This window comes from Sceloporus undulatus, chromosome 3 (genome assembly GCF_019175285.1).
Source record: "Sceloporus undulatus isolate JIND9_A2432 ecotype Alabama chromosome 3, SceUnd_v1.1, whole genome shotgun sequence".
Lineage (NCBI taxonomy): Eukaryota > Metazoa > Chordata > Lepidosauria > Squamata > Phrynosomatidae > Sceloporus > Sceloporus undulatus.
In genome coordinates, this window is record NC_056524.1 from 66,016,523 (window position 1) to 66,036,525 (window position 20,003).

The 20,003-nt window shown below is 39.9% G+C and overlaps 1 protein-coding gene across 2 annotated transcripts in view; it reads right to left on the bottom strand.

The window, feature by feature from the left end:
- LOC121925252 (trifunctional purine biosynthetic protein adenosine-3-like) overlaps nucleotides 1-20,003 on the bottom strand; it is a 38,259-nt gene that overhangs the window by 9,806 nt on the left and 8,450 nt on the right. For both annotated transcript variants that reach the window (XM_042457148.1, XM_042457149.1), the window contains 12 exons: nucleotides 14,326-14,421; nucleotides 13,090-13,264; nucleotides 12,849-12,960; nucleotides 10,895-10,963; nucleotides 9,872-9,997; nucleotides 9,018-9,105; nucleotides 7,710-7,795; nucleotides 7,122-7,290; nucleotides 6,395-6,626; nucleotides 3,935-4,029; nucleotides 2,702-2,811; nucleotides 1,015-1,213 (listed from right to left, as the gene is read on the bottom strand). In XM_042457148.1, the coding sequence (XP_042313082.1) occupies nucleotides 1,015-1,213; nucleotides 2,702-2,811; nucleotides 3,935-4,029; nucleotides 6,395-6,626; nucleotides 7,122-7,290; nucleotides 7,710-7,795; nucleotides 9,018-9,105; nucleotides 9,872-9,997; nucleotides 10,895-10,963; nucleotides 12,849-12,960; nucleotides 13,090-13,264; nucleotides 14,326-14,421 (1,557 nt within the window). The remainder of the gene's footprint in view (nucleotides 1-1,014; nucleotides 1,214-2,701; nucleotides 2,812-3,934; nucleotides 4,030-6,394; nucleotides 6,627-7,121; nucleotides 7,291-7,709; nucleotides 7,796-9,017; nucleotides 9,106-9,871; nucleotides 9,998-10,894; nucleotides 10,964-12,848; nucleotides 12,961-13,089; nucleotides 13,265-14,325; nucleotides 14,422-20,003) is intronic.

The window sequence follows — 20,003 nt, forward strand, 5'->3', positions numbered from 1 at the left end:
ACTTGGGGAAAAATATATACTACAGTATTTTGGACTGCTACTCCTGTGCTTGCTGGTGGAGTTGGAATTGGTAGTCAAGGTAAGTGCTTTTTCCAAGCTTTGCATTTTGTAGCGTATAAAATCCCGCAAGGCATTTCTCATTAGACTGTAGCAATGAAGATTTTTGATGGAAATTGTCCAAAATCCAGGCTATGTGTCTGAATGCCTTTACCCACATAAACATGTAGAACACTAGCATGTTATAAGGGAAGGACAAGAAACCATCCAGACTGTTCAATCTCTTTTTTACCATTCCTCCCTCCTACTCAGACTAGTGGCAGCTGTCCGCTATGACAGCAGTTAGGGGGCAAATTCAGGTCCATACAGACTGCCCGAAAACGACGGTTTGCAGGCGCCCATTTTAACTCCAGAGGGGCGTCGCAACCGCTAGACTGAGCAACATCCCTCTGGAGTTAAAAGAACCTGTTTTTTCCGGGTTCTTTTACCGGCGCCTGGGTTACATCATGACTTCGCCAATGGTGCACTTGTGACGCGACAGACACTCCGTGATGTGCGGACAATATGTGTCCATTATGTCAAAATGGCGGCGGCCTGTGGACAGGCCGAAGCCATCAAGCCACTGCCATTACATACTAGAGTTCCAGACTGTGCAGTTGCTGTTCTGTCTGGAACTCTAGTATCACCGCTGCCACGTCCCTTTTGGCCCATCTGTCTCGGGCCTCAGTTTCAGCCTTAAAGGAACTATCCAAGGTGCTAAACTGAGAGTGGGAAGGACAGAGTTCAGCACCTTCGATAACTCATCTGATGAAGTTTGGGCTAAATCCTGGAATGATTCACCATCCCACTGACATGGAAGATGCCAGCCACCACTGCTCAGAACAGAGTATGCACTGTGACAGTCTATGCTGAATTCATCCTCAGTCTCAGCCAGGTTGAGACACAACACATTTTCCTCCAACTAGCTGGAAGCAGGATAACTTTCTCATAAAAGAGAAAGAGCACAATCACCCTTACCAAGGAGAGCACATCCTGCCAGTTTACAAGCTTCTGCTATTCCAGCTATGATTGCTTGAGCCATCCCAACATCCAGCTTTCCACAGGCAAAATAGTCAAGGAAGAAGAGGGGTTCTGCTCCTTGAGCCAGGATATCATTGACGCACATGGCAACCAAGTCCTGCCCAATCGTGTCATGCTTGTTGCAGATCTGGGCAATCTGTGAGCAGTAGAAGAGAAGTACTCTGAAGAGCTTGCCATCAGTTATGTACAGTAATTGCAAGGCTTCCTTTTTAACTACAATGAAATGTAGATAGGTCACTCTAATTGCAAGGGTTAAGGAAGTAGTTTCATGGAAAGGAACTAGTTTCTCACTTGACTTGATGAGACTTGACAAAGTGACAGGGATGGTGGACATTTCCACAAAATATACTGGGAATTAGTTACTATCTACCAATATAGATAGACCTGGGGCCATTTTACACTACAGAATAACAATGTTGGTTCCATTGTAACTGCTATAGCAAGATCCTATGGAATCTGGAGCTTATAGTATGGCAATGTATTAGAGTTCTCTAGCTGAAAATTATAAATATAAGTTGAGTATTGCTTATCCGAAATGCTTGGGCCCAGAAGCATTTTGGAATTGGAATTTTTTTTGATTTTGGAATACACAAATAGCACAGTACGTACCTGTAATGTATTTGCAAGGATGGAGACACACAAGGATCTGTCAAATGGCAGGAGGCATGGGCTTGCACTGAGCACTAGGCTTCCCACAGTTCATGAATCCTCAGTCTCTCCCTAGCCTTGTGTCTTTTTGCCACCAGCCATCCACTTCCAGCTTTGAGGTGGCTGCTGCAGTGGTCCTGCTCATTTGTCTCTTTCTGGCCTCATGTCTCTCTCCAGACTCACATCTTATTTTTTCATTACTTGTCCTCTGTATGAGATGCAAGATTGGAGAGAGACTGCATATCTGAGAGATGAACAAGCAAGAGCACTGGAGCTCCTGCCTTGCTGGCTGGCAGCAAAAGGTTTTGGGTTTTGGAGGTTTTTGGGTTTCAGATTTCTGGATTAAGGGTGTTCAGTCTGTACTTTCCCCAAACTCCATATCTAAGGATTCCAATGGAAGTAGCTATGCAAGTTAAAATAGGAATCATAGCACTATAATGATGTTGTGTGAAAGGCCTCTGATAACTGAAAAAGTTACACTTTTCTTAACTTTTCTGTTATTTGTCAGCGAGTAGACCTGGTGCCTGGAATATGTTCTTCCACTTGCAGCTGATAATCCTTTATTTTTCCCACGGTTCTCTCTTGTGGCAATTCATCTTTTAAATAGAGCACAAGCCTTACACTATTTAACATTTTAGAAATTGCAAATTGTTCAAAAACCAGGGGTGGATTTCTGGCTATTCCCAAGTTTGCTTTTTTCTGTTTTGGCACTTTTTGGGGGGAGGGGGAAAGACATTTATGTATGGAGGCTTTCATGATCAAAAGATTGGTCCCCAGACCTGCTGCAGTTGCTAGGTCTATTATAACTAGGCATGCTGAACCTAAGACCTTCTTTATCCTCTGCCACTAAGCTGTGGTCCATTCCCATTACCCATTATAAATCTAGTATGGAATTGAACATTTAGTTACCAAGCAAAATGCTGTTGTCATACTAAAACCTACTCCCACCACCACCACCACTTGCCCTCCTCATTACCTTGAGCTTTGTCCCAACACCATCAGTTCCAGATACCAAAATTGGATCTTTATATCCAGCTTCCTTCAGATCAAAGAGGCCAGCAAACCCTCCAAGCTCAGCATTACAGCCTACCAATTAGTGGAAAAAAAGATTTGTTCACTAAAAACTTAACATAATGGAGGATTTGGGGAGTTACAACAGAATTATTGATCAATCCTCTCATACAGCAGTTTCTCCCCTTCTTCAGTTTTTGAAGTGACCTCACACAAAACAGGTCACACTGGGCATATAAAGGAATTAAATTCTTCCCACTATGTATTAATTCTGAAGTTTAGATGCCAACTGCAACATAATTCTACAATGGCTGGCCCAAGACATTTCGCTGGCTGAGAAAGAGAATAAGATGGTGTCCCTCTACCTGTATGATATTTGTAGAAAGTGACCAGACTAAGAGTTGCATCTTAATTTGGTCATAGTAATGAACCAGGATCTTCATTGCATCTGAAGATATGGAGTGTATACAATGCCAGAGCATATACAGCTCTGTCCACCAACATCTTGCTGCCAGTTCCCACCCTGCAGTATTTGCCATTTGATGTGGCTGCTTCACTAGCTATCCTTACTCTTGACAGTGCTCCTCGAAGTGGTGGTACATGGATCAGTGCTAATCTGAAAGTCACTGGCTGCCAGTCCACATATTTCCAGGGAAGAAACTGTTGTAGCCAGTGGGCAAAATGTGGCACTGGTCCCTGGCACATCAGAGAAAAATATTCCAGTCTCCTACATCAGAGTGCCTGAGAGGCACTGCTTTATAATATAATGTCTAACAAATGGGTTAAGGATTTCTGTCTTAGGATAAAACAAATATAATTGTTTAAATGGGCTGCCACTGAATTTTTGGGGCTGCTTAATATCAGTGGCATGGCTTTCAGGAGTGCCTTGGGGGCACACAGGCTTCTAGGGCACTTGTTGCTTAAAAGTAATAACTGTTACTCAGTGCGTGCAGGCACTTCTTATTTGTAGCACAATCCCACTAGTAAGAACTCTGTGGCCCATCTGAATGCATCATCTTGAATTATATAAAACTCTAACACAACTTATGGTGTGTAGCTATGTTAGTCCACTGCAGCAAAACAAACAAGGAGTCTTGTGGCACCTTGAAGATGGACAAATTAACCATTTCATCTGAGGAATATCTCAGTTGCTCATGGATTAATCCTACAAGCACTTCAGTTAAATGCACAAGCTTACCTGGTCTTGATGTTGCTGCCGCTAAAGGCTTAATTTTCTGAACCAAGGTGTTACCAGCTGCAATATCTACACCACTTTCTTTGTAAGTCAGACCACTAAAAAGGCAGAAAAGCCTGTTATCAATTTACTTACACAAATGATCCAGCTGCATCAGTACTTTTTCAGTGCCAAAATAAGGCTGTGAAGAATTAATTGGGATCTTAGTATTACCTATAACTAAAAATTATTTCTTTTTGCTGAGCTTCTTTATGTGCCTGTAGCAAGCATAACTGAATCCCAGTTTGGGAGAAATGTGGCATATAAATCCCATTAAATAAAAATAAATAATAAAAATGGTGAGATTGGCTTTTCAGCAAATTAAGGGTGTGTTCTGACAGGCAGAATTCTGATGTGTTCTGATTTCAGAGGTCAGTAGTTCTGTGCTGTGTACTTATGATCCCTGTGCCCTGTGGCATATGGTGCTTTAGCTGAAAGTGGTACCTAGCCCATCCAAATGACCATCCACAGCTCTGTATTAAAGCTACTATGTGTTACACAGTGTGCTCAGTGTAAATGTTTTAACTACTATTATCTAAGTATTAAAGCTACTATTTCATTTGAGATCAATTGTCCTGTAGAGCATTATCGGATGGGACAGCCTAAAACCAAGATTTGAAGTACGTGATTGGGTTTGTTTGAGGGTTTTTTTTAAAGCAATTCTTCTAGCTATTAGCTGAGCCCTGGAAGCAAATACTTGACCATGCCCTGGATAAATGGCTTTGAATGTAAGGCCTTGATAGGAAAGGTCACTTATGTCACTATTCTACAGCCACTAAAATCTGTCTGTCACGATAAGGTATTACTGAATCAGTATTGCTTTAACTTGCAGGTCCTATTTATATCTACCTATTAGCTTCAATACAGTATCACAAACGCTTCATCTTAACCAATGTATGTCTAAGAAGATCAATTCACATCCCAGACAACTGAATATCCAGTTATAAACTCAAAATCACTATAACTGTTTAGGTTTCTAAGCTCCGCAGAAAGGGTCCACTTATATAGTATTTCCTGTTAACTTTACCCACAGATGGAACAGCATTTGTCATGGAGATGGGAAGGGGTGATCCCTCTGCCTCTTCTGCAGCTTCCCCCAGAAAAATCTACTTGAGAAAGCTTGTAGCCCCTTGACACAATATCTAGAAAGGAGGCTGTGGCATGCAGAGGTGAAGGAAGACTAAACCCCATTACATAACCAAAAGTCAGTTTCTCAGAAACATTGTATTTTGTCCATATGTATATTTAAAGCAGATATATTTGTAATCCATGCACTTGAAAATAAATTTTGATTTACTAGATAAAGCATATCATATAAATGTCATTGTTTACCAGATAATTATCAAATGCTAAACATTCAGAAAACATAAAACTACATACTATGTCATTTTTAATAATTTTATTGTATGTATACAAGACAAATGTTAGAGATACTAATACCTGATGTCATGTGTATTCAATGAAATATATGCTTATACATTGCATAAAGCTATGTTATCAGAAGGTAGCAGTACTTTAATGGTTCAAATGTGGTGGCACTGTTAAAAATAAGTTCATTTAGATCAAAACATATCTACCAAAAACAGGAGCTCAACTGGTTCCAGTTCTCACACTAACAGAAACATCTGGTTTAATTTTGCTAGTGCAGCTGTGTTAATAATAGACACAGTTGTACTGATATAAATGTCTTCCCACTATTTACTGTTCTTAGAAGGTGTCTGTGTGATACAAGTGCCTGTACTGGTAGATACTAATCTCCCCTAATCAGTGTAACATCAGAGATATATGGGTTCATATTTCAGAGTGGGGGTGGGCATTGGGTGACCTTCCAGATGTTGTTGAACTGCAAATCCAAGAGCTCAAATCCAAGATCCTGAGGGCCATGCAATTCTGACCTCTCTCTCTCTCTCTCTGTGAGTGAGAGAGAGAGACAGAGATAGAGAGAGAGTGCTAAAAATGCACATATCGCCAGTGAAAGACTATCTGAAGACAAACTCTAAAACTGACAAAGCATAAACTGGTAAGCCCTGCTTTATGCAGTAGTGTTTTAATTTAAATGACAACTAAAACAATGCCCTTTGCCAACAATTTCTTAGAGTGAGAGCTTTAAAAAATAAGATTATGATGGTATTCCACATGGTTCACACTGTGACATAAATACCAACAGAAAAACAAGATGAAATCTATCCTCATCATTGTTTTAGAAGTCTTCAGCAAAATCTGTGTGTTTAACCTGTGAATTCTGTTGTTAAGATGCTGCACAGACATATCAAATAAGAATAGTTATATGGTGATATTAAATCATATATAGATATCAAAGTGATGCAATGACTATGTAATGATTTCCATGAGTGATGATATTTGGTTTTAAAATTAACATCATTTCTTCAATATCAGTTTTCAGCTTTGCCTTCTGATAGATACCTGGTTTGGTTAAGGAAACCTATTGCTCGATAACCAATATCCTTTCTATAAATGGCGCCTTTGAACCGAATTACTTCTACTCCTCTGTTGGCTTCCTTGAGTGCAGACATAAGGTCTTTTTTGATAGCTGTCACGGTGAGGACTCTGCCTCCACTGGTCACAACGTTGCCATCTTTCAAGGCTGTGCCTGCATGGAACACCACCAAGCCTAGCTCTTTAGCCTGGGAAAATCCTATAAAGGCAATGGGGCAGAGGTAAAAACAAAACAAAAACAATTACTTAAAAGGATTTGCTATACATGTATAGTATAACTAGGAAATACTTTAACAAAACAAAAAAGGCACTAAATCAAACAATTAAAAGCTTATTATTAATTCATTATTTTATAAGAAATATCTGTGAAATCACATCTTCTGCAAAGACCCATGTGCATTACACACTATGCAAATGGAATTTTTATCACATTAAGGTAACACAATCTCTATTATAATAACCAATTTAATTTCCTCTTGCAAAAACATAGATGCCCCCCTCTTAGTATTATGATGTGAAATGAAAGCTATCACTCCAGGAAACAAAAGTGACCTTCCTCCACATTGGTTTGAATTATGCCTAGGTTATTTGAACAAGCCAAGCTCCAAAAGCATCACATAGCCTCTGGTCAATCATATGAATGAAGAAACATATGATATACTATATATTTATGTTTTATGTATCCATTTCCTACCTGTTATTTCCAAACCCTTAGGGTAGTTTCCTGGATAGCCTTCACTAGCCATCACCACAGTCACAGCGGAACAGTGTTCAAACCAAACAGGCATGCAGGAAGCTAACTTTCTATCAATGGTTGCCTGTACAACTTCATAAAGGTCACTCTTCAGTAATGGTAGAATTACCTGCATAGGCAAGAGTGAAGAGTAAAGCTGACAGGTGCCATTTCATAAAAATAGATAATAAAACTTGGATATTAACAACTAATTAAACACAGAAATTACAAGAGACTTTAAAAAAGCATCTGACTAATGGTAACATTCTGTGTATAAAAAATAAAAATAAATCAAATATACCTGTGATTATCTATGAAAAAAATTGCTTAGCTGACAATGTTCAGAATTTGGCAGCCATCTCAAGTTAATGGTCCCAGATGTATCAGACTACTCTCTTAAACTATTATGTAGCAGAAAACGTTTTGAATACTGTGATAACTTGGCCAAGATGGAATTTTTAAAAGTATTTCTGAGAAGGTCCCAAGAAACATAGTGGGACTTACTTCTGAGCAAACATGTCCAAGATTTGCACCATTAGTGTCTCTCACCTGACATTCAGGGTCACCAAATCTACAGTTGAACTCTAAGACTTTGGGTCCCTCTTTGGTAAGCATTAGCCCAGCATACAGCACACCTAATTGGAAAAGCATAACATATTGAGAACACATGCAGCTGGTAAAACATGCATTATAGATGTATTGAAAAATAAAGTTGCCTTAATGGTCAATTATGACTTTTGTTTCCACCATGCAGAGACAGCTATGAAAGGGATATGTAGAACTTCATTCACAATTAATTGTGTTTGCAATTTTTAGGGTATCAGTAATTTACTGTTCGTCTCCCATAACACAGACATATTTGAGGTGGAAAGTTATGCTCAGTACTTTAAAAAAATATGAAGTTGATGCAAAGCAATAATAAATAGGGACAGAAAGAATAAGTTAGGCTGGTTGGATCTATTGTCTTTGCTGTCCTTGAGGACAGCTGATCAGAACAGCTTAAAACTGGCTGTTGTTGTGTGCCTTCAAGTTGTTTCCGATTTATGACAACCCTAGGGTATCATGGGGTTTTCTGGGCAAGATTTGTTCAGAGGTGGTTTGCCATTGCCTTCACCTGAGACTGAGAGCATGTGACTTGCCCAAGGTCACCAAGGGGTTTCATGGCCAAGCAGGGAATCGAACCCTAGTCTCCAGAGTTGTAGTCCAATGCTCAAACCACTCCCCCATGCTGGCTCTGTGGTTTCTGTTCATGTTTTCACCTAGATCATCATACTTCCTTCCAAATGTGTTAGACTGTAACTCCCCCACCTAAGTCCCAGACAGAAGGGAATGTGTGCTTTCCCCTCTTCTCATACAGAAAGAAGATTTGCACAGCTAAGCCTATGCAAATGTTTGGCACACACATTCTATACCATGACAGAACAACAAGTCAGACAATATAAATGCCTGACACTTGAGGAACCAGCCTGGGCCAGCTGTCTGCAATTACTAGAGTTGGTGGCACAGCAGCTACAATAGCTAAATACTCATGAAACCATTAAACAAGGCACCAGGAGACAAAGGCACCAGGGGACGAAGAAGGATACTATGACAAGGTTCATCTGGCTGCACCAGAGGGACAGTAGGGTAACACAGCCCATTCTATTAACCTGCCTGGCATCAACTGCTTTTGGTAGCATCCATGTGACATTTATGTAACTTCAATGGGGATTACTTCCTAAATGGCTTTTTTGCATTCTCCTTTTATATTGCAACTATTAGCCTGTGAGCTTGTAAGGAGGGACTGTTTTCTTCTCAGATTATTGTATGGCACCTAGAAATGTTAGGTGTGCTGTACATATACAAGGGTACACTTACCTATGTAAGGAATGCCTTCATTTCTCATGCCATCAATTGTTTTCTGGAGAATAGAATTTCTGATGTTCAGAAGCAGATCCTTGGATAGCTAAGAAAATGTTACAAAAAGTAGAACTTGTAAGCATGCAAATATGCACATGTGACCCAAATGCATTCCTATTTTGAATCATTTCCAAGAACTCCTAGGCAATATTATGGAAATAAACTACTTAGGTAGGAATCATGGTTCAGTAGCAGAACACATAATGCAGTCACAGGTTCATCTCCAAGTATCTCCAGCTTTTAAAAGTACTCAGTTAAGAGGGCTGCCAAAAAAAAAAAAAAAAAAAAAAGCTGGGAACATTACTGTTTTGGACTGAAAGAACCCCCCAGCCAGCCTGGCCAGTGTAATCCAAAAGAGTAACAAGCTCTGGACCATAGAAACATCAGAAGCTTTCTTACACTGAGTCAGACCTTTGTTTCACCTAGTCCTGCACTGTCAACATGACTGGCACCAGCTTTCAGTGTTTCAAGCAGGACTCTTTTTTAGCCCAATCTGGTGATCCTCCATGCAACAACTAACCAGGTCCAACCTTGTTTAACTTTCAAATTCAGATAACGTTGAGTACCTTTGGAATGGTATGATCTGACAGTATCAGTCAGCTTCCTCGTTTGTGGCACTGACTGACTGACAGATAAACACTTTTCTCCCCTTAAATGAGACGTAAGGCAGCTACACATTCTGTATGTTCACATATGTAATTCAGTATCTGCAGGTTGTAAGCATTTCTTCCTGCTTCCCAAACCAGTCTCACAAATGGTGCTCTCTAGGAATAAGCTTTAACAAAGAAACATAGCAGGACAAGGCATCTTACCTGAGGTGCTGGGCAATACGCACCCATGCCACCTGTGTTTGGGCCCTGATCTCCATCCATTAGCCGCTTGTGATCCTGGGCAGGTGGCATGGAGGCAACAGTGACACCATCTGTAAAGCACAAGCACTGTAACAGAATAAGATGAATAATGAAAAGTTCCATTAGTATCAACAGAAAATACCTTGCCTTCCAGGTTTGTAAGACTGATGGTTAATAGTATCCTGCTCATAACAAGAAACAGCCTCATGTACAAAAGATACTGAACATCCCATTAGGAAGTATATAACATTATGTTAGATACTAACATCCAAGTATCTAACCAAATACTTGGAACCAGAGCAGATATTTCTTATGCAAATTACTTTAAAAGCTACAGAAGTGACACAAAATATCAACATCATTTCTAATACTTTGTTCATGGCATTTCTACTAGAAAGTTGAACATTTACCAATAATTAAGTCCTAAAATAAAATAAAAAGCAACAACAACACAATAACAACCTGAAATTTATTTTACAAGAATAAGTATAAACGCTATAGCCTAAATCCAGCTGCTAGCCTCAATGAGACTAGATACACAGAATCAATGAAATGTACTTAAATACTGTAGTGTCTTAATGTACAGTAATTGATCCAATGGGAAATGGCCTTCATTCTATTGGCTGTCCAAAGATGATCAACAAAAGAGATGAATATTCAGGATTCTCCAACAGGAAGCCCATTTGAAAGCACATTTAAGTCTCATAAGCATATTTAATACTCATTTTCAGTGGGGAGGAGTAAAGCACCAGCTTAATTATTCCACTGAAATAAATGAGTCATAAAAATGATTAACTTCAGCTGGCTCTCTTCAGTGCATTATGTTATAGACATGTGGTCAGATCCAGCACAGTTGCTCTGTCAATGGAATGTGTCATTATAAATAGAACAAGAGTTAAGCAGCTCCCCTTCTATGAAAGGAAACTTCTTCCATTCATTCATGGACCAACTACATATTCTATCGATAATATGTTATGTACTTACAGAAACCTCTTCTCCTTCAAGTAGTTCCTCAACCACAACAGTTTCTCCAGCTGCTCCAAAAGTTTTATCCTGCATTAAAAGTATATGCAAATATTTATTCAAGTGGAAGGCTTGCAATTTATAACACTAATCCAATATATGGACTCTGTCTCTTCTCATGGGGTAGGGGAGACAGAACAAATACTTTTTTTTGTTTTTATTTATATACCGCTATTCCAAAGATCATAGCGGTGAACAACTAGTAAGCTAATTAGCAAGTAAGCTAATTTGCCCCCAACAGTCTGGGTACTCATTTTAGCGACTTCAGAAGGATGCAAGCCTGAATCGAGCTTGGGCCCTTTTGCTAGTCTTGAACTCTCAACCTTGTGGTTTTGAGTGAATGGCTGCAGTACAGGCATTTAACCACTGCGCCACCAGGGCTACTTGAAATGGGTTCTCTATCACCTATTTCAGAAATCCAATATTAGACAGTACAGGGCACCCACGAATGACACGGGCACCTTTTATGCGGCTTTCAGCATATGCTGAAAGCCCTGCACCATTTCCTGAATGGTGGCATGCCACAAGCACGAGCCCCATTATTCTCAATGGGGCTCAAGCATAGGCGGAATTTGCCTTATGCGGCGGGGTCTGGAATGGATCCCCACGTAAGGCAAGGGGCCACTGTATTTCCTTTTCTAGGTCAAATGAATTTATGTTCTCAAAAACTAATGTTGGCCAAATCAGCCATGAACATACTTCAGAAGTGCTTTCATAATTTTTCATTCATGACAAATTCCATATTGGCACTCCATTCTGAAAGAAGCCATTTGTTGTTCTGAGGCAGAGAACTGACACTTGTAACAGCAGCCTTCTGTAATCTGCCACTCACTTGATGTGCTGGACTACAACTGCCATCATTCTCATGCTAGCTGAGAATGATATAGTCTAAGATATTCAAAGATATTAGTTTAAAATATTCAAAGAGGATTAGGATAAAAAAGCTTGATTTAAACCATATTTCTATATATCATTAACAATACAGTCATCTGCATGTAAACTCAAAAGAAAGCCTACCTGCACTCAACAGGACTCATTCACAGAGAAGTACAAACAGTGAATTACAAAGCAATGCTAAGGATGTTTACTCAGAACCAAGTCCCAGTCCAGTCCGTATAATTTAATTTCTAGTGAATGAATCCTGGATTGCAACTTCAGCCTCTCAGAAAATCATTCTAGGTGTAAAGGTATTGAGCAAAAAAATTCCTCCTACTAATAAATCATTAAATTGCACCTCTACAAAGGATGCAGTTTTAGAAGAGATAAAATGATAACCAACACTGTGTATTTATTAGGAGAAAGAACTGCATTATAACAAGTTGTACTGCAATACTTTTGAAAGAGTCTGACTTCAAAATTATGCACCATCCCTTACCTGGCATCTTAATTGTATCTATCTGAATTTAGGGACAGCTGCAAACACAAACTGGATCTGCAGAACTAAGAAAAGCTTAAAAATGAAACCATTCTTTGAGAGCCACTGTGGTGTAGCAGCTTGAGTGTTGGACTGGGACTACAGGAAACCAGGATCAAATTCCTATCCAACCATGGAAACTCATTGAGTGAACCTGGCCAAGTCACACACACACTTAGCTTTAGAAGAAGGCAATGGCAAACTCGCTCTGAATAAATATGGCCCAGAAAATTCTATGAAAGAGTTGCCAGAAGTCAGAATCAACTTGAAGACATGTAACAAAAACAACCACAACAAGCCATCAGAGAATTAAGAATACAGCTTCAAACAGAATTCAAGAATGTAACTTTGAACAGGTGTATCCATGTTCTGAAAATAATGTTGTTGGTGTAATGTGCATCACACTTAATTAAAAATAAATACATTTAAACCCAGTGTGAAGGTGACTTTACTTTGACTTTATTTCTAATACAGTACAGTATTTCTGCATTCCCAACTCACCTGCATTATTTCATGAACAGCTTTGCATGCTTCTGCTTTGTTAGTGGCCACAATCACACCTTTTCCAGCAGCCAAACCACTTGCCTTTACAACTAGAGCAGGGAAGGTTGCACTGGAGGGGAGAAAAAGAAGAAAGTAAGTAAAGTAGCACTCTGGGTACATTTTCAAACCTAGGGAACGAACAAACAAACAAACAAACAATGCCTCCCTTTGTCCATTATACTATGCTGGTAAGAGGTACCTGTTAATAAAGGTACAAGCTTCTTTTGCATTAGTGAAAGCTTTCCATCTTGCAGTTGGGATATCATGACGATCAAGGAATGCCTTGGAGAAGCTCTTACTGGATTCTAGCTGAGCTGCCTTGGCTGTAGGACCAAAACATCTCACACCAGCAGCTGTCAGGTCATCAACAATTCCTAGCAACAAAGGTATTTCAAAGTTACATGGGCTCTCCAAATAGTCTAAGCATACCTGGAACCTGGAAATGTTACAACAACTCTCAGAATCTCAGAGTATTAAAAATACACATTAATGGCAATCTCAGTACTATGCATTCCATGGCACAATCCAGGCAAAGGGAAAGTTGCATGGGGGAATCTAACATGTTTTCAGAAGTAAAAGGAAGGGGAAAATGTAGAAACTGGAAGATGAAGACTGAGTGTGTTTCGTGATCACAGAATGCTGTATGAATCCAAGGTGGGGGGACACACACACCAGAAAACCAAGGGAGAAGGGTAACTGAATGGAGTTATCATGGAAAAGATTATGGCTTGCTGGTACTTTGAACAGTACTCCTCCATGCTTCAATCTTTTGTTCTGCTCCCCCCATTCTGCTATCTTGGGACTTAACCCGGCTGGGATGAAATTTACAAAGAAGATGAACATCTACAGTGATGGTAGCAACAAGGCAATGTTAAAGAACTAGAAATCCACCCTATTAACAACCACATCTGTCTCTAGACTATCATCTGTAGCAACCATTTCAAAGGCAAACTGGGGAAGACAAAGAACTTTGTAAGAAAAAGGAACATATCCTGGGCAAACCAAAGCCAGCCCAGATCTCTGAACTGTTATTAAAACAGAAAGGCCCAAAAAGTACCTGTAAACTAATCATACTACATTTGTTATTATCTTCTGATAAAAGAGATGTTCTATAGAGCAATGTTTCTCAACATTTGGTCTTTAAGATAGTTGGAACTTCAGTGCTCAGAATCCCTGACCATTGCTGGTTAGAGCCCTAGAAGTTGAACTCTAAAACATCTGGAAGACTAAAGGTCAAGAACCATTGCTATAATGCACACAGTTCATTGTATATGCACACAGAGAGACACATAACATTTGGTATGTAGCAATAATAAGTATTTGCTGGAAGATTTAAACTTATATAAAATTAAGTAGTTAATAAATTACTAATACTTCTGGCTAGTACCTGCATAAATAAAAATGCATACAGTATATGAAAATATTTTGGACATACCGGCAGCAAGAGGAACTTCTGGACCAACCACTACAAGTCCAATCTTCTGGTCTTTACAGTACTTGGAAAGAGCAGCATGATCACTGATTGAGACAGCTATTAGTGGAAACAAAAATCAGGCCAGTTACAATTACAGTAGATGGGCTATTTCTTCCTTAAATTTCTTTCCCAACCTTCTTCCTTACAGCTCAGAAAGTCACTCTCAAAGGATCCTACTGAAGGAAGGTACTCCAGAAGTATCCCATGAAGTGGGTTGCTCTGAAGACCAAACACCTTTCACACAATGAATAGGTTTTAAAGAATAAATTGCATATATTAGCGTCCTCCGTCCAATTCAGACTGAATCTTGATGGGGAAGAGGTAAAGTCTTAAACCCTTTGCCCCTACTGCAGCTCCAACTGGGATCAACCTGTAATATTTGGATTGTGGGGATGTAGGAAGCTCCCATAATACAACCTTCCTCCATGCAAACAGGTGTATGAACGGGGGTCAATTTTGATCAGCAGTGCAGGGAAAGCAAAGAGTTGTGTTTACATCAGGATCCAAATCTGAGATGTACTTGCAATGCACTTTTAAAGAGCCACCCATGCCATTAGTAATTGTGCAAATGACATCATGTCCAGTTGGTTCTGACCGACAGCTATCTAGCCCAAGGTCACATAGTGAGCCACATGCTGTGGAGGGTTACTAGCTCACCAGTTCAGCCACTACACCTCCCTGGCAATGATCAGGTTACAGAGAATTTCTATAATTTGCTACTGCATAATGAAGTTCTACTGGAGTAGTATGGTAGTGGTTAGGAACTAGAACCTGGGAGATCTAGTGTCCACTCTTCCATGACACTCACTGAGTGATCTCAGACCAGTCCCACTCTGAGCATCAACTATCCTCACAAGATTGTTGTGAGGATAAAGTGGGGTTGAGGAGGAGAGGCATGTATGCTGCATTGAACTAACTGGAGGCATGGTGGGATATCAATGGTCCTATTTAGATGGGCCTTTGCAGCACCCCCATCACGTGCTAGGTGTTGGCTGAGGGCGCAACGCCCATACGTGCCTCACCCCTAGTACATTATGAGGGCGTCAAAATGGTGGCGCCCTGTACACACAGGTGCCGCCATTTTGACATGATGGACTCCTAGCGTCCACCGTCCTGACGTCATTGTGATGCTGCGAGTGCGCCATTATCGTGCTGACTTAATAACAATAACTCATAAGTATCATTATCATCTAAGTCACTGACTAAATTCCAGAAGTTTAATATTAAACCTTGGTGCTGCATAAATTCTGGCATTAATACTCTTGGTGGCAAGGAACTTGCTTGGGAAAAAGTTGCCCTATTTTTCTAAGAAGAATGTGTTTTGTAAGAAGAATGTGTAGAAGATACTTTAGGTTTAATAAGCAGCATCTCTCTCTTTCTTTCACACACACTTATACTTAATGGTAACATCTGCTGACAAGAGAGAAGAATGCTAGCACTTGATTTTTAAAGAAAAACCTCAAAAAGGGAATATTATTCTCTCCCTTTTATCAAGGCTAAATAAATCCAAAGTCTAACATGAACTGGGTCATGTGAGTCATTTGGCCAAGGCAAATGTTCTATTTCCACCTCCCACCCCTTTCTTCATGCCAAGTATTGGGCAGCTGCAAGGGGTGTTACACAGACAGAAACCTTTCATCCCTTGGCAAACATGTGACAATACATTTTACCTGGTCTGCATATTTACTCAGAAGCCTTCTTTTTGTCTGTGATGCTGTAACTGAGCAGAGGTTGGGAAAGTTTTTTTGGATTACAGCTCTCAGAATGGCCATGGGCCACACTGTTAGGGGGATTCTGTGAGTACTACAAAACTTAACTTTCCCAATTTCTGTTCCTGATAAGGGTTTCATTCCTTTGGCTTGAGAAAGACACTGAAAGCCGTGGGATTTCTCGATAGCATGAAAACTTTTATTGTGGCCACTTTCATTTTAACCATCTTCCTATTCACATTTGCAATACTGGATGAATATCTGGAATGCACTACATATTATGGCCCCCACTGTTTTTGAAACAACGGCCTTCCAGATATTGTTGAACTGCAAGTACTAACCAGTGTTGCCAACAAGCCTCAAAGATATTCCCTAGAATGTTTTACCAAAATCCCCAGAAAGAAATTAATTAAATTCTCCAGATTCCAAGGAATTCCCCAGAAATTGACAATGCTGGAAATAACAGCTTTTCATGTTTGTACTTTGAATAGAGAATATAAGGAATAGAGGAAAATTTTCTGATACTTGTTGTTTACTTCAAAGCTCTACACTGATGGGAGTAACTCCAAAGAGAAGACCCATTTGTTATCGAATTTATTGTTTATCAGACTCTCAGGACCACTTGCACTTGATAAGTGGATTTGTGGACACCCGATAATACCATTGTTAGGTCAGGACTACCATAGGCCCTGATATTTCAGGACAAAATCCAGAGATCCCTTGTGATGTCATAGGGAGCAGCTCCTGATGATGTCATTAGGCTAGAAAGATTGCATGTACAGCGCTGTGTAAATTTACAGCGCTTCATAAATAAAGGTTAATAATAATAATAATAAAATGACACATTAAGCATCAAGCACAGTTGCATAGTGTATGCCATTCAAACAAAAATCACCAAATGAAACAAATTATGAAATCCATGTGCACACTTTTCAAGGCAGTGAGATTCCTCCCATTGCCTTGAGGACCAAAGAAGAAGCCCCAAGATTCTGGCAACCCTAGCCTAAAATATTATTGTTCTTATGTTGGTTTTATTGTTCTTATGTTCATTGTTACCCGCCTTGATCCAATACAGGGAGAGGCAGGATACAAATAATAATAATAATAATAATAATAATAATAATAATAATAATAATAATAATAGATGCTCAAAGGACCCTGTAACCACAAGGGGCTCACAACACATTGCAACAGACACACACAGACAAGTAGATCTGCAATTGTCAAGATAATACTATTACCCTGAGATTCCTCCCCTTCCCATGGGGTCTGGCAACTGCTCATATCTCAACCTGCCTACCTACCTATCTACACACACGGTTTAGTTTTATATCCAATTTCCAATTGTATCCAATTAAATTATATTCAATTAAATTCAATTTTCCCAATTTGTTGGGATGGGGAATAGGGGTTTTTTTGAGGGGGGAAGCTTTTTTTCTGGACCACTGTACATGTATTCCTTCCCTTCAAGGGTAATTTTATTCCCTGTCATGATGCAATGCTTCCAAAATTTAGATGGAGGTCAGTATGATGTCTTGTTCTCTTCTGTGACTAGAAGCCTGCAGGTGGCATCTCTGCATGTGAAAATGCAAGAAAACCACATGCCTTCTCTGTACCTTGAAGGTCAGGTGGGGAAGAAACTGTGTTGAAGTTGCCCTGCATTCTGAAAGTATTTGGCAGGCATTAGGAACCCAGGAGAGTCTGGGGAATGGTCGTTGTCTGCCCTCTCCAGTTCTAAGATGCAAAAGAAGACTGATTTTCCATTATACCTCCAAGTCCCAAAAAGTTACAGCAGCAAAACAAGCCCCAGCCTTCCTCCAAACCTTGGAGCTAGGGACGGATGGGAGAGACATCATCCTTGCGGAGGCAGTGGGAGAGTCCTGGAAGCCTAGTAAGATTGTTAGCATGGCCCACAATCTACTCCCCAGCTCTAAGGCTAAGAGGAACCAGGAGCTCATCACATTTATCAGTGAGCAACAGAACACCCACTATGGCAAACATGGTGAATGTAGTTCCTGACTTATATTTCCACTTGCTGTTCCCAATAAAGAAGAAACATCAAGACACAGAAACATGTTTCCACATGGAGACCCATTTCCTTAACAGGACATGATTCTGCTGGGCCAAAAAAATTATTTCTAACTTGGTATATTTATTATTTCTAACTTGGTATTATTACTCTGGCTTCTGCTACATTTCTTTCTTTTTTCCATATTAAAAAGGGAAAGCTTTTCTGCATAATATGAATCAATATATTCTACTTAGCTATAGTTTTTGTGAAGAGAATGACATATCCTAAGGCATTCACGTGGTAATCATATGACCTATTCAGCTCTAGAGCACTGAACAAAAATGTGTGTGTCTGTGTTTATTGAATTAAACATGGTTTCCTCTCTTGGTAGTCTTGACTATTCACATGACAGAACCAGTATTAAAGTCAAATTTACTGCATTTTTATTTATATTTTAAGAAGCTCCTTCTGCTGTTGTTAATAAAGAACAGAACAGCAAATTCATCAGTAGATTAGAAAATCTCACTGGTTAAAATAAGAATTTTAAAAGAAAAAATCTTCTCCTTTTATCTCCTGAAAGCTTTAAACCATGTAATCTGGTATGCAATACTACTTGGTCTTAATAGGCTTCTTGGACATAAGTTGCCTTGACTTTGTGGGCCAGCTCAGATATTTTAGACTTCAACTCCCATGAGCTTTGCCAAGCATGGATGTTGGTAAGGGTACTCCAGATACCAGGAGGACCATAAATTCCTCAGGTTAAACCCTGGTTTAACCTGAACTTGCTTCTATGTGCTTGTGAACATTTATTTTAATATATTTCAAATGTATCTATTCATCCGTTTGAAACATTTTAACACTGTCTTTGTTTCAAACAGCTAATCAAATAACAACAAAAGGCAGTGCTAGAAACACTAGGGTGGAAAATCTATTATTTTGTTTCTGTACACTTTTATTCATTCCATTTAATTATACTTTCAGGCAAGTAGAAATAGTTTTCCCTTTCAGACAAACCAATAAACTATTGATTTGAGGCAGCCCAAGATCAGAAATCACTAAGCATTATAGATAGGAAGGAAAATGAATTCACTAAAGATCATTGGCGCGTTACAGACGGGCCCATGAGGCACCGTCATCATGTGCGAGGGGCGGTGCTTCCTGACGTGCCTTGCCCCTCGCATGTAATGACTACGTCAAAATGGCAGCGCCGCATACAGATGGGCACCGCCATTTTGACGTAGCAGACGCTCTGCATCCGCACGTTGCGCAGCGGAAGTGACGCTGTGAGTGCGCGCTTTGGCACTTGCAGCGTCTCTTCCGGGCCACAGGAAGGAGCGTGAAAATCGCGCTCCTTCTTTGCAGCGTCCGGGAACCGCGTCGTTTGGCTGCTGTGGTTCCCGGATGCTGCAACCAGCGGCAGCGCGAGACTGCCCCTTCTGGGCAGTCTATAACGCGCCATTGTTGTAATTCCAAACCAGCTTTTAATGTTGTATTTGAACAGTTTCTCTAAGCAAGCAGTATTTACATGTTCAGAACATGCTAAATGGCTTAATACTGAATGGCCAATTAAGATCTACTCACTTGACAAAAGACCTTCTCTTGTTAGAGATTAACATCACTAGGTCTGGTTTGTTAACATGAAACAATACAGTTGCATGCATGTACCGTATGTCTTTAGGGTGGGGGAGTGTCAATGTAAGGGCCTGCACATAATAATCTGCTACTACACAAATTTTATTTCTGTCTTGCAGCCCCTCATGTGTTTCCTGAATAAGCTCTAGAAGGTTTGGAAATTCTCTGGAGCAGATGGGGGTGAGTGTTTAGGAAGCTGTAGGAGAAAAAAGAGGAGAAGGGAAATGTTAGTTGCATGAGTGGATCTAGGATTTAGCCCTCTGTAAAAAATACTCCACAATAAAGCA